Source organism: Nicotiana attenuata, unplaced genomic scaffold (assembly GCF_001879085.1).
Source record: "Nicotiana attenuata strain UT unplaced genomic scaffold, NIATTr2, whole genome shotgun sequence".
In the NCBI taxonomy this organism is placed as follows: domain Eukaryota; kingdom Viridiplantae; phylum Streptophyta; class Magnoliopsida; order Solanales; family Solanaceae; genus Nicotiana; species Nicotiana attenuata.
In genome coordinates, this window is record NW_017670305.1 from 225,689 (window position 1) to 237,252 (window position 11,564).

The following is an 11,564-nucleotide window of genomic DNA, read 5'->3' on the forward strand; positions in this document are numbered from 1 at the left end:
TATCTTGCTAATACTACAAGGCCTGACATAACTTTTTCAGTTAATGTCTTAGCAAGATATAGCTCTGCTCCCATAAGGAGACATTGGAATGGAATCAAACACATATTGCGGTATCTAAAAGGGACTACCGATATGGGCTTATTTTATGCCAATAATTGCAGTCCGATCTTGTTGGTTATGCTAATGCTGGGTATTTATCTGACCCACACAAGGCTCGATCTCAAACAGGTTATGTGTTTACCTGTGGAGGCACTGCCATATCTCGGCGATTGACTAAGCAATCAATTATGGCTACTTCATCTAATCATGCTGAAATAATTGCTATTCATGAAGCAAGTCGAGAATGTGTGTGGTTGAGGTCTATAATACATCTTATTCGAGACAAATGTGGTTTGAAATGTGACAAACTACCCATGATTTTGTATGAAGACAATGCATGCATAGCCCAATTGAAGGGAGGATTCATAAAAGGAGATAGGACAAAGTATATTTCACCAAAGTTATTTTTCACACATGATCTTCAAAAGTATGGTGATATTAATGTGCAACAAATTCGTTCAAGTGACAATATGGCTGATTTGTTCACAAAATCTCTACCAACGTCAACCTTTAAGAAGCTAGTACACAAGATTGGGATGCGAAGGCTCAAGGATGTGAAATGATGCTCTCATCAGGGGGAGTTTAATACGCGTTGCACTTTTTTTCCCTTACAAGGTTTTGTCCCACTGGGTTTTCCTTGCAAGGGTTTTAACGAGGCAATCAAAAGGCGTATTGTTAGATATGTGTACTCTTTTTCCTTTACTAGATTTTTTTTCCATTGGGTTTTATTTTAGTTAAGGTTTTAACGAGGCACATTACTTATTGGGTAGACATTCAAGGGGGAGTGTTATGAATAGAATGTAATTAGCGCGAATGTCTATCTTTTAGAGAGTTTTACTTTGTGGCTAAGTCATTTTCCCCCCTATAAATAGAGGGGCAGATGCCCTTACAAGACGCTCAAGATCTATAGCTGCTTGGCTTGGTTGGAATGCGGGTCTTACCCCATTGTAAATCATTCCAAAATTCAATAAGAATTACTCTCTCTTTCTCTACAATATTGTTCTTCTACTTTTATTGCTTTATTACACTTTTATATTTCTTTTTCATTTCTCTTACATTTTTCTTTGAAACGATAATATCTAGGCTAGCTTTTAGATATATTAATTAAAATACCAGTAGGATCTCTCTATTTTTAAATATTTCGAGTTTGAGTCTTGAAATTGAAAAAAATCTTAATAATAATTGTTCAAGAAATTATGCTGGATAGACTTTTTTTTTACATTATATTTTATATGTTAGACCTCGTTAAGCAACGTTTTGGGAAATAGCTTCACGCCAGAATTTTAAGCACGTTGATCGCCAGAACTTTGAAGCATAAGAAATTCTAGCGATCACCAGATTTTTCATCTACAATAATGAAAATTCTGGTGATCCGTCAGAATTTATGGTAAAATAATGATAATCACCATATGATGTTAAGGAAAATTTTGCCCAACATGCATTAAAATTCTAGCGCAGAGAGATTTTTTTCCCAAAACTTCTATTGTGGAGGTAAAAAAATAATAGTTGTACAAAAATATCCTGTTTGTGTCATTCATCCGAGAATGTGTCCCTCACTATTTGGCCTTCTGCAACGCGAATTCGAGTTAATTGGGTCCAATGCTAATATCCACCACCAGATGGAGAAACAAAAAACATTGACTAAAATATGAAATGCATATTTTTTTTCTCTAAAAATCACCTTAATCTTTTTTCTTTCCGATGTTGGGATTTAAATCTTAGACTTCCATGATCTATTTTAGCTTCAGTGATAGAATCTCTTTTTTCTCCAACTCAACCCTTTTATATTATTCAGTTGGCTTTATCTATTCAAAATTCTAAGAAATTGAGATAATATTACTTTGAAATTAAAGACATCTGTTCACAGTCTCCTAAGATTTTTTATGTTTCTATTATTCGGTTTAACACATGAAGTAGCCAACGACAAACTAATCTATATCATGAGTCTTCACTACACAAGGGTTTGGGATCAAACCATTTTTTGCTGTTTATTTTACAGGAGAAATCTCCAATGCCACGTTAGGTGCTCTCCATTTTTCTTCTATATTTCCCGTTCCAATCCCACAAATCCCATTTCATGGACTTACAAGTTACAACAACAACAATTAGTTCCATTGTGCACTCAAGTGCAAAGGATGCCTCGGTCCATAAGTTAAACAGCAGAAACTCTACAAAGGACGCATACTCTTACTGACAAACACCAACAGGACACAAATTAAAGGGGAAGACCAGCATGATCTATATATAGATTTCCATTAGACGTCCAGGTCTCCTTTTGGCTTCTCTATCTCCCTTCGCTTTACTTCAAACTGGGGAGGTTTTCTTTTTAGTAACCTGAGAATTCCAACCCCTCCTCACAGCAACTATATACACAGTCAGAGATTTTTCTAAGCGCGACTATCTAGAAGTTGATGATTCACCGAGGGAGACAGAAGCCAAAGATGAAGCCCACACGCGTGCACTCCTTGCACCATGGTGCAAGTTCCTGATCTTGCATTGTCTTAGCTTTGTCCAAAGCCCCTTCATATCTATCGCCTGAACAATCCGCCTCAAGATTTGGCCAGTTTCACCGAAGATGTCTAAACTCGGATTGGGTCTGTACCTCGTCCAAAAAGCTTTGATATGGTACATGAGTCTTTGGGCAACAATCCATATTACCCTTAAACAAAGGAATGCTACAGCAAATGACAAGTAAGGTTCTCGACTTAACATTTCATTGAGCGGCAGGGAGAGCTTGGACTCCGTTGCAAATCTTGCATTTTTCCTTAATACACCAGATTGATCAACATCAACATACTGAATTGGTTTAAGTCCTGCATTCAAGACAACCAGAAGAGGAAGTTAGACGTGGTAGGCAGGTCAAAAGAAGCAGCTATAGTTCATACTTCAATAGACATAGACCCCCAAAATTCCACTTAATCTATATCATGGAGAACATACATTGGTTCCCAGAATCATATCTACATGCCAAAATTACTTACTCCTTTATAAAGTTTTCTGGCAATTAGTTGAGAGAGGGAATATATTTTCACTCAGCAAATCCTACCACTTCTCCTAAATATGAGGAAATTTTATTCTACCTAGATTCAAGCGTGTATGACGTATACGGATAAGCCTTAACTATAACTAACCCCAATTTGGCCCAAAAACCCGATACTAATTTTTGCTTATTTAAGACAAGTACCTGTAGTTCTCCGGTAAAATTTTGAAAGTGAATCAAGATCTTTGGAATCATGAAACCACATCCTTGATGTTTGGTTAAAAATTAGTATCGCAGGCACGCTATGTATGCCATATCTTGAGAACAAGCTGCAACATGGATCATAAAAAAGCAGTTTAGTTAATAAAAGAAATTGCAAATATGTACCACTATCCATAAATGAATGATTTTGTTCTTGGAAAACTTAAGTGTTTCTCTGAGTTGGCCTGTGTTGAATATTTCATGTTATTGAAAAAGAGGAAACTTCGTTCCTCGCCTTTAGAAAAAATAAATGCTTCTCCAGACACACTAGCCCCAGCAGATTTAGCAGTAAAACCATAAGATTCCCATCATATCAGAAGCAAAGACAGCAATTATGACAGCACGCTTTCTTATTGACAAAGAGGAGCATTCTCTCACCTCGGCATGGCTGAAGATTGCTCAACGGCTAGGTGTTCAATTTGAGGGTACATAAAACTTAATGCTTCAAACATGAAATGAATTCTCCTTGAGAACGGGCACCAGGAAGCATAGAACAAAACTGAAGTATATGTACTCCGTTTCCTGGAGGTCAGGGCTCTGTTGATGAAGTCTCCACTAACCTGAAAGCGACAAAGACATGAAAGGAGCAGGTTTTAATCACTGTACTAGAGGAAAACTCAAATGAGAACCATTGAAACATTAAGGCTAACATCCAAAGTTGAGCAAGATAACCATAGGCTCATTTTCTACATTGAAATCCAATAATAATAACTCCAATGAAGACAATGAATCAATTCAAAGAATGTGACAACTTAAGAGAATCAGTTGCAAGCACACTAAGGGTGTGTTTGGTACGAGGGAAAATGTTTTCCATAGCCTGGAAAATGAGTGGTTTTATCACTTATTCTCTTATTTGGTTGGTGAGTGAAAAACTTTTTTCCAAAAAAAAAATTCTAGTGTTTGGTTAGAGAGTAGAAAATAATTTTTAGGAAAATAATTTTTTATGCTATTCTCCTCACCCCTATTCCCCCAAATTCCCATGTTTCATGTGAGAGGGTTGGTGGGGATGGGAAATAGGGTGGAGAAGATTGAAAAAGAGTTTTGAAAAATGTTTTCCATTTTTCTTGACATGGAAAATATTTTCCTCCAATTCGAGAAAAATAAGTTCATGAGGTTAATGTTTTCCAAAACATTTAAGCCAACCAAACATGGAAAATTGAAAAACAATTTCCAGAAAATGTTTTCCTTCATACCAAACACACCCTAAGATGTTCTTTTTTCTTTTTCCTTTCTGATCAGTACATTTAGATGCATCAATTATTCTACTCTGCGCATCAAGGGGCTGCAAGAGAGAAAATGTTGTCCATAAATTTCATGCGCGCTATGTGTGAAAAGTCTATGTAAATTCAAGGTATTTCAACCTTAAAATACGCGAGTATTTATCTGTCATTTTTACCTGATTAAAATTATCACCTCACTTGTGCAATACACATTGACTGCGCCAATTATCTTTGGAAATTTAAAGAATGCAAATCGAGAATTTAGACTGAAGGCGAGCCACATCAACTTACTAGATGTAAAAATGGCAGCCCGGTGCATGAAGAATCTCGCATCACGCAGGATCTCCGGAACCGCTGCACCCCAAGGGGTGTGATGTAGGCAGCCTATACTGATTCTTGGCTGATTCCACGGCTCGAACCCGTGACCTACAGGTCACATGGAGACAACTTTATCGTAGTGTTGTCAAAGGCGCGCTTAAAGCGTGCTTAAGCCCTAAATAGACGCAAAACATGTTGACCGCTTCACTTTGCTTAACGGGCGCTTCAGTGTCGTCATCAATATTCTAAGGCGTATTTTTCCATGCCAACAAGCGTATGAAGAGGCGATACTAAACAACTGATATTTCACTTTATCGTATTTTTTTTCCAATTTCTTTGTCCATATGTTTGTTATTCATGCTTGTAAGTATTAGTCTTGAATTACACATACATATTTGTATTTTTTCTCCGTTTGCGCCTTTCTTCATTAAAGTCCACGCTTTATTTGCACTTTGCACTAAAAGCCCGAATGGACCTTCGAGTTTTTTGCGCTTTTCGCCTTTAATAACACCGTTTTATCGTTGCTCCAAGGCTCCCTTTCACCAACTTACTTGATGTGAATTGTTATATTCATCATAATCAAGAGCAGTGTACAACTGCAAACAAACGTGGATTATTTTCAGCACTGAAGAATCAAATATTAAATGTTCCTTACCGGAAGGGAATAGAGCCAAATGGCTGCACAGAATGTGATGTAGTTTTATCAGCTTTCTTGTTAAAACCCATAAAAATAAGAAAAAGGATCAGGGAAGAATTCTAAGAAATTCTTGTTGCTTCCTTTGGCGAGGGCTCCTCTATATGAAAATTCAAGTCAAACACCGAACCTTTTTTCATTTTTAAGCAGATACGGGGCTGAAGGGGCTTTATGAACGAAGAAGGCAGCCAGAGAAGCAGAGATCAGACAGGCTCTAGGTCACTCTCACTTGCAGCAAGCAATGATCTTATCTTAGTACTAAATAATAGCTTAACCTCAGATCGCATAACTTTGTTTCATCTGTTTACAGTCCGCCTTGAGACATTAAGGCTGCTTTTTGTCTCTAGGAAGAAGGCTAGTGCAGATTAACAACGAATTACATTCTCTGCGGACCTACATGAAGTTACTCTTCCCAATCCCTTCTAAGGTAATTTACCAGTTAGACAGGCTCAGGAGAAGCTTTTTTTTTGGGTAGGGAACCTATCTTTCCATTTGGTGAAGTAAGACACACATTTGCAAAGCAAGAAGGCAGGGGAACCTGACCGAACAACCTAGGAATTCAAAACCAAAGTGGCTTTAGAGACATAAAAAGACAAACAGGTGCTAAGGCGAAGGGTTACGCAAACAAAATATGGGAAATTCAACGAATGGGTCCACAGAAAGGTAATGGTGTTGGACGATGGAAGCATATCAGAAATTATGCCGGAATTTCTTCAGCATGAGGCGATTGAATGTTGGTGATAGCAGGAAAATTAAGTTATTGCAGGATGCAAGGGTAGGTCTTACTCTGGATCTTTACAGTTTTGCTGCAGATACTGAGGCCACAATAGCACAAAGAAGATCAGGAAATGAGAGGAAAATATGTTTTAGAAGAGCTGCTATGACTAGGAAGTTGAAAGATTAGCTAAGTTATTGCTGGAGTTGGGACAACAAATATTTTCCTGCTAAAGCTGATCCTTTAAAATAAACTGCACCAAGGGATGTAAATTTTACAGTGTAGTACTATCAAATTCTTTTAACTGTAAATTGTCATCTTCCCCACTGGCCAAGAAAGACGATTGTGAGACTAAAGCCCCTTACAAGGTGGCTGGCTTTGGTTGGGTGATAACACACTTAAGTTCTAACTCAGCATAATCTACGGATGAGAGACATCCAGATATGCAGCAGGTCCATCTTTTTCTGCATAGTCCTACAGCTAGACAATAGTGGGAGCTATTGTGAACAATTTTGGGATGAATTGGATGGTGCCAAAGAGAATTAAACAGGTCCTTAGGTGCTGGAATGGATGCAGAATCCAAGAGGGGTTGAGGAAGACATGGAGGACTGTACCAGCTTGTGCTTGAACTATGGGAGGAAAGGAACCAGAGCGCTTTGAGGGTAGAGGTATGGCTTTAGACATTTAAAATAAAAAATGTCTTATTACTTAGCTAGCTGGTGTAAAATGTACATGATGAACATAGATTGAAAGACATTATTAGCTCTATACTAGACTACAACAACAACAACAACAAACCCAGTATAATCCCACATAGTGGGTCTGGGGAGGGTAGTGTGTACGCAGCCTTACCCCTACCTTGTGGAGATAGAGAGGTTGTTTCCAATAGACCCTCGGCTCCGAGAAGCATAAGCACCACATTAAAGAAGAGAAAAACAAGAATCACAACAGAGAGAAGCCATGTAAAAGTAGCATAAATTTACAACAAATAATCAGGAGACCGCAAGAAAAAGTAAAACTCATGCGTATAAAACAACAATAAAATTAACGTTTTCCCCAGGGATCAAATAGTTACTAGATAGAGAAACCCAAGTATGTGCAAATTTTTCTGAACAAGTTAAATGGTTGAAGCTCAGAGTTTTATCATTGCATTGATAGCCTATAGTGTCAAACTTCATGCTTACAGGGAATGTCAGAACTTTTTTTCAGATGTCGGTGCAAGACAAACAAGTGATTAATCCAACCTACCTGATTATTCACGAAGAATTGAAAAGAAGAAGACTACCACCAATAAGTTAAGGGACAGCAAGTGGGCTAAAAGTGTGACCACAGGAACAGCAGAGGGGTTGGGAAAACTTCTCAAAGAACAGTTCCATTGAGATGTGAAACGAGACTCTGACATTCTTACCAGCTACTTCTTATATATTTGTCAAAATAAAAAATTAGTATCAACTTTATGGTATGTCATTTTAATTCAGTTTGGCAAAGATACAGTATAATACTAGGGTAAAAAACCTCAATTAAACATCTGGCTTTTCAAATATCAGCACCAAGAGAACACGCATGTTGTATGCAGAAATATTCATTAAAAGAGAGTGCCCCGGAGATTTATAGAGGTTGACGGTCAAAGAGAAATCAAGATGTTGGAACAGATGATGAGAGCACTTTTCTATATCTGGAACAGCATTATCCTAGCGAATGGTCGATGCTGGATGCTTTAAATCTAGTATGAGATTCAAGCTTCCAGATGTTGAATAACAAACTGGTGTTATCAAATTCTAATGATATTCCCCATCACACCACCCATGAAACCATTCTAAGTTCTATCATCATTGACGTAGCGCAAGACACAGTTGCACTAGAGCTCAAGTGACGAACTCCAACAAAGCTACAACGATCACCGCCAAACTGTTGATAGTCTCCATCCAAAAACTAAAACAGATTTACAAACACCAACTTTTCAAACTTCCTGACCATACTTTTGAAATCAAAGATATTACTAGCAATTAGAAATACAATCCTCTTAGATTTTTTAACCATTTGTTGAGATCATATGTATCTGTAAGATTTTAGCAACACCTACTATCTAGAAAGGCTTAGTATCTACATATATCTTCCAAGATAAGTGCCTGAGTGCAGAGACAAATGAACAAAACATAGGCAAATATGCTCACCACAGAAACGCTTTTAAAAAACAAAATTTCATAAACAAAATTTTGAATTTCATAAAGAAATAACCATATTAAGTATCAAGTGACTTGAAAAAAAATTCCAAAATAACTTTCAAGAGAAAAAAATCTGTTATCATAAATAAAATTCAGAATTTCTTAAATCTATATTTCCCAGTTTGTTAAGTTAAAAAGTTTCTAGCTTTATGAGTTATTACCCAGAAATCAACGCAGAAAACAAGAGAAAACCCACATAATTGCGAAAATCGACAGAGAACCAAAAATTGCATAAAAGGGAAAAGGCAGAAAGAAACACCAAATACACACACAAGAAATTTGCAACAGAAAAATACCAAGAAAATATAAACCAGCAAGAAATGAAAAGCTGACCTGAAGAGGGGATTGGAAAGAAAAAGAGAGAGGACATTGAGAACGAAGAGCTAGCAGAAATGGAGGAGGTGCTGACGCATCGCATGGTGAAAAAGATATGAAACAACAAATGCAGAAGAACAATACTATTCCACAGACCCTTTTCCTCAATTCCTCCATTTTTCAACAGCTTCAAATACAAAAATTCCACAAAGGAAAAGGAAGATAACAACACAAATAGGCCTTTGATTTCTTCGTCAAACCTATCTCTTTCTCTCTCTTCAGAAAAAAAGGATGTTTCTCTCTTTATATCTATTGATAAAACTATATGGGGTATCTATAAGTCGTTCTTTGCCTATGGATTCTATATTTCCTATCCATCCATAATAAATAGTAGCAGAAGGGACCTCCATGACACATTTCTCAATTCTGACTTGCTAGGCGGATCATGGATGTTAACTTTTATTATTAATTTAACTGAACTAATTAGATTATTACAGCTCGAATATGGACTGTATTTTTTATGGATATGATGTTTTCGGGTTTCCATTTTATTTATTTGTTGGGATGTTCGTATGGTATCGTATCGTATTGTTACGCTAAATACAATATTTGTTTTAATTGTTACTTAAATTTTATTGTATCGTATCCTTAAATCCGTTATTACGTAACAACAAAAAATATCACTTTATGTAACGACCAATCTGGTGTGATCGTGTCGTTACCTTGTCTTTTACTCTCATTTCGCCCTTCATTATAACTAAATCATTTTATTTTATCTTTTACCCTATTTCTTTATATAATAATTTTATCCCGTGTGATAATTTTTCTTTATGATATTGCAAATTTATTCTTCATATTGTTGGTACTTGATATCATGAAACGATGACAAACGATACAATCTATTCAAACATTGTATTCATCAAACGATACAGTACAATATAATACAATACGATACGAAACATTAGGCAGAATAGTTCCAACCTCCCTCAACTTGATAACTTTTATTTAGTTCAACCTTAAATTTTAAGTGGTCTTTAATAACCCCTAAACTTGACAACTTCATAGCCTCGAACCCCTAGATGCTCACAATCCATGGGAGTGTGACACACGCGCTGCCACATGGATTTTTTTGTCCATGTGACATTTTTTACTACAAAATATATATTTTTATCGTTTTATGTCCACCAACCACTTAAATTATTTTTCTGCCAAAATCTGTATAAAATAAATTTAAAACAACGTTATTTTGACTATATTTTTTTATTTGGCTAAAGATAATGATATTTTAATTGAGTTACTTTTACATATTTGGTCAGAAAAAGAAGGAATACATAGTTAGAACATATTATCATTGCATCTCAAAAAAACACGTTGTTTTAACTTCATATGATTGGCTTAATAAAAATTTGAGCTAAGAATAGTAAAATTCTGACCAAATATTTGCGAATTTGACTCGAACAAATGCATGGTTTAAATAAATAGTTATTGCATGAAAATAAAAATAAAAATACATAGTACTTTTTTCTTTTTTGTAGAAAATATACCATTTGAACTTTATTACTTTAGCTAAATATTCTTTTTGATTGGCTAGAATATATGGAGTTTCAACTAACTTTTGTAGATTTGGACTGGGGGAAAAAGAAGATACGAAATACATAGTTGAACAAATATTCATTGTTTTTCAAAAAAAGTACAATTGGAAAAAAAATATGCAATTTATATTAACAAGAAACAACGAAAAATACAATTGGAACAAATAAATCGTCATATTTGATAATGTGGCGATTAATATTAGAAAAATACCCCAGTTGGAAGCTAATTTTTTTATTTTTCTGTCCTCCCACGCGCCTTAAAAAAAGTGTATTCACGCTCGTTGTCTCATCAACATCTAGGAGGGTCGAGACAATCAAATTTTCAATTTGAAAGCTTTAAGTTGGAAGAGTTTACCAAGGTTTGACTTTTGAAAAAACAATCTCGGGTTCGTATTTTGATGGTCCCAATAGGTTTGTATGGCAATTTTGGACTTATGCATATGTTCGGATTAGATTTGGAGGTTCCTAGGTTGATTTGGCCCTAATTGTCGAAAGTTAAAAATTTAAAGGTTTGGAAAGTTCGTAAATTTGACCGACAGTTGACTTTGGAGCTATCGAGGTCCAGGGGCAGATCTACTGTATAAAATATGGTTAACGTGAACGTGTGGTCTTCGGGTTAAAGTATATATATGATATACATAATTTGACAAAAATACATATACATATTTGATGGAACCCATGGTCAAAAGAGGCGAGGTGGGTCACTTGTTTTTGCCCCTTATTTCCAATATCTTAAGGGCATCGAATCCCCTACCAATTTTTTTATTTAATTTTTTTCTTAAATATTTCTTTTCTTTCTATTTCTACTAACATAACTTTTCTTTTTATTCTTTAAATCACTACATCAATCAATTGCCAACTCTCAGTTCTCACACCCTGGAGTTTACTCGATTTTCCCATCCCAAATATAATATTATTCCCTAACTCAAAAGTCAAAATCATAAAACCCTAGTCAGCTAATTCTTATATATTATTGTTCTTGTCTCGTGCGTTGATAAAAGTGAACAAAATTGTTAGATTCAAAGCATTTAGAAGATTTTCCTCGTAAGTGGTAAGGCTTTATTTCAGTTTATTTACAAGTTTTGAAAAGAATTCTTTGGTTCTTCTTTTGTTTCAATCTGTTGCATGATTTTCTTGATTGGCTT

General features: G+C 35.8%; 1 protein-coding gene across 1 annotated transcript; it reads right to left on the reverse strand.

Annotated features, from left to right (window-relative positions):
• Positions 1 to 2,046: 2,046 nt before the first annotated feature.
• LOC109237532 (5'-adenylylsulfate reductase-like 5) lies at positions 2,047 to 9,257 on the reverse strand. The gene is made up of 4 exons (XM_019403847.1): positions 8,846 to 9,257; positions 3,719 to 3,900; positions 3,284 to 3,408; positions 2,047 to 2,912 (listed from the first exon to the last, which is right to left on the reverse strand). The coding sequence occupies exons 1-4, from the start codon at positions 9,002 to 9,004 to the stop codon at positions 2,497 to 2,499; spliced, it is 882 nt and encodes a 293-aa protein (XP_019259392.1). The 5' UTR covers positions 9,005 to 9,257; the 3' UTR covers positions 2,047 to 2,496.
• Between the last annotated feature and the right edge of the window lie 2,307 nt (positions 9,258 to 11,564).

Excerpts from the sequence above, each read along its gene's own strand:
- LOC109237532 (XM_019403847.1), bottom strand. The coding sequence starts at position 9,004 with ATGGAGGAATTGAGGAAAAGGGTCTGTGGAATAGTATTGTTCTTCTGC. Across the intron at positions 3,901-8,845 it reads CTTTCCAATCCCCTCTTCAG|GTTAGTGGAGACTTCATCAA; the intron begins GTCAGCTTTTCA and ends TGTCGCTTTCAG. Across the intron at positions 3,409-3,718 it reads CAATCTTCAGCCATGCCGAG|CTTGTTCTCAAGATATGGCA; the intron begins GTGAGAGAATGC and ends TCCATGTTGCAG.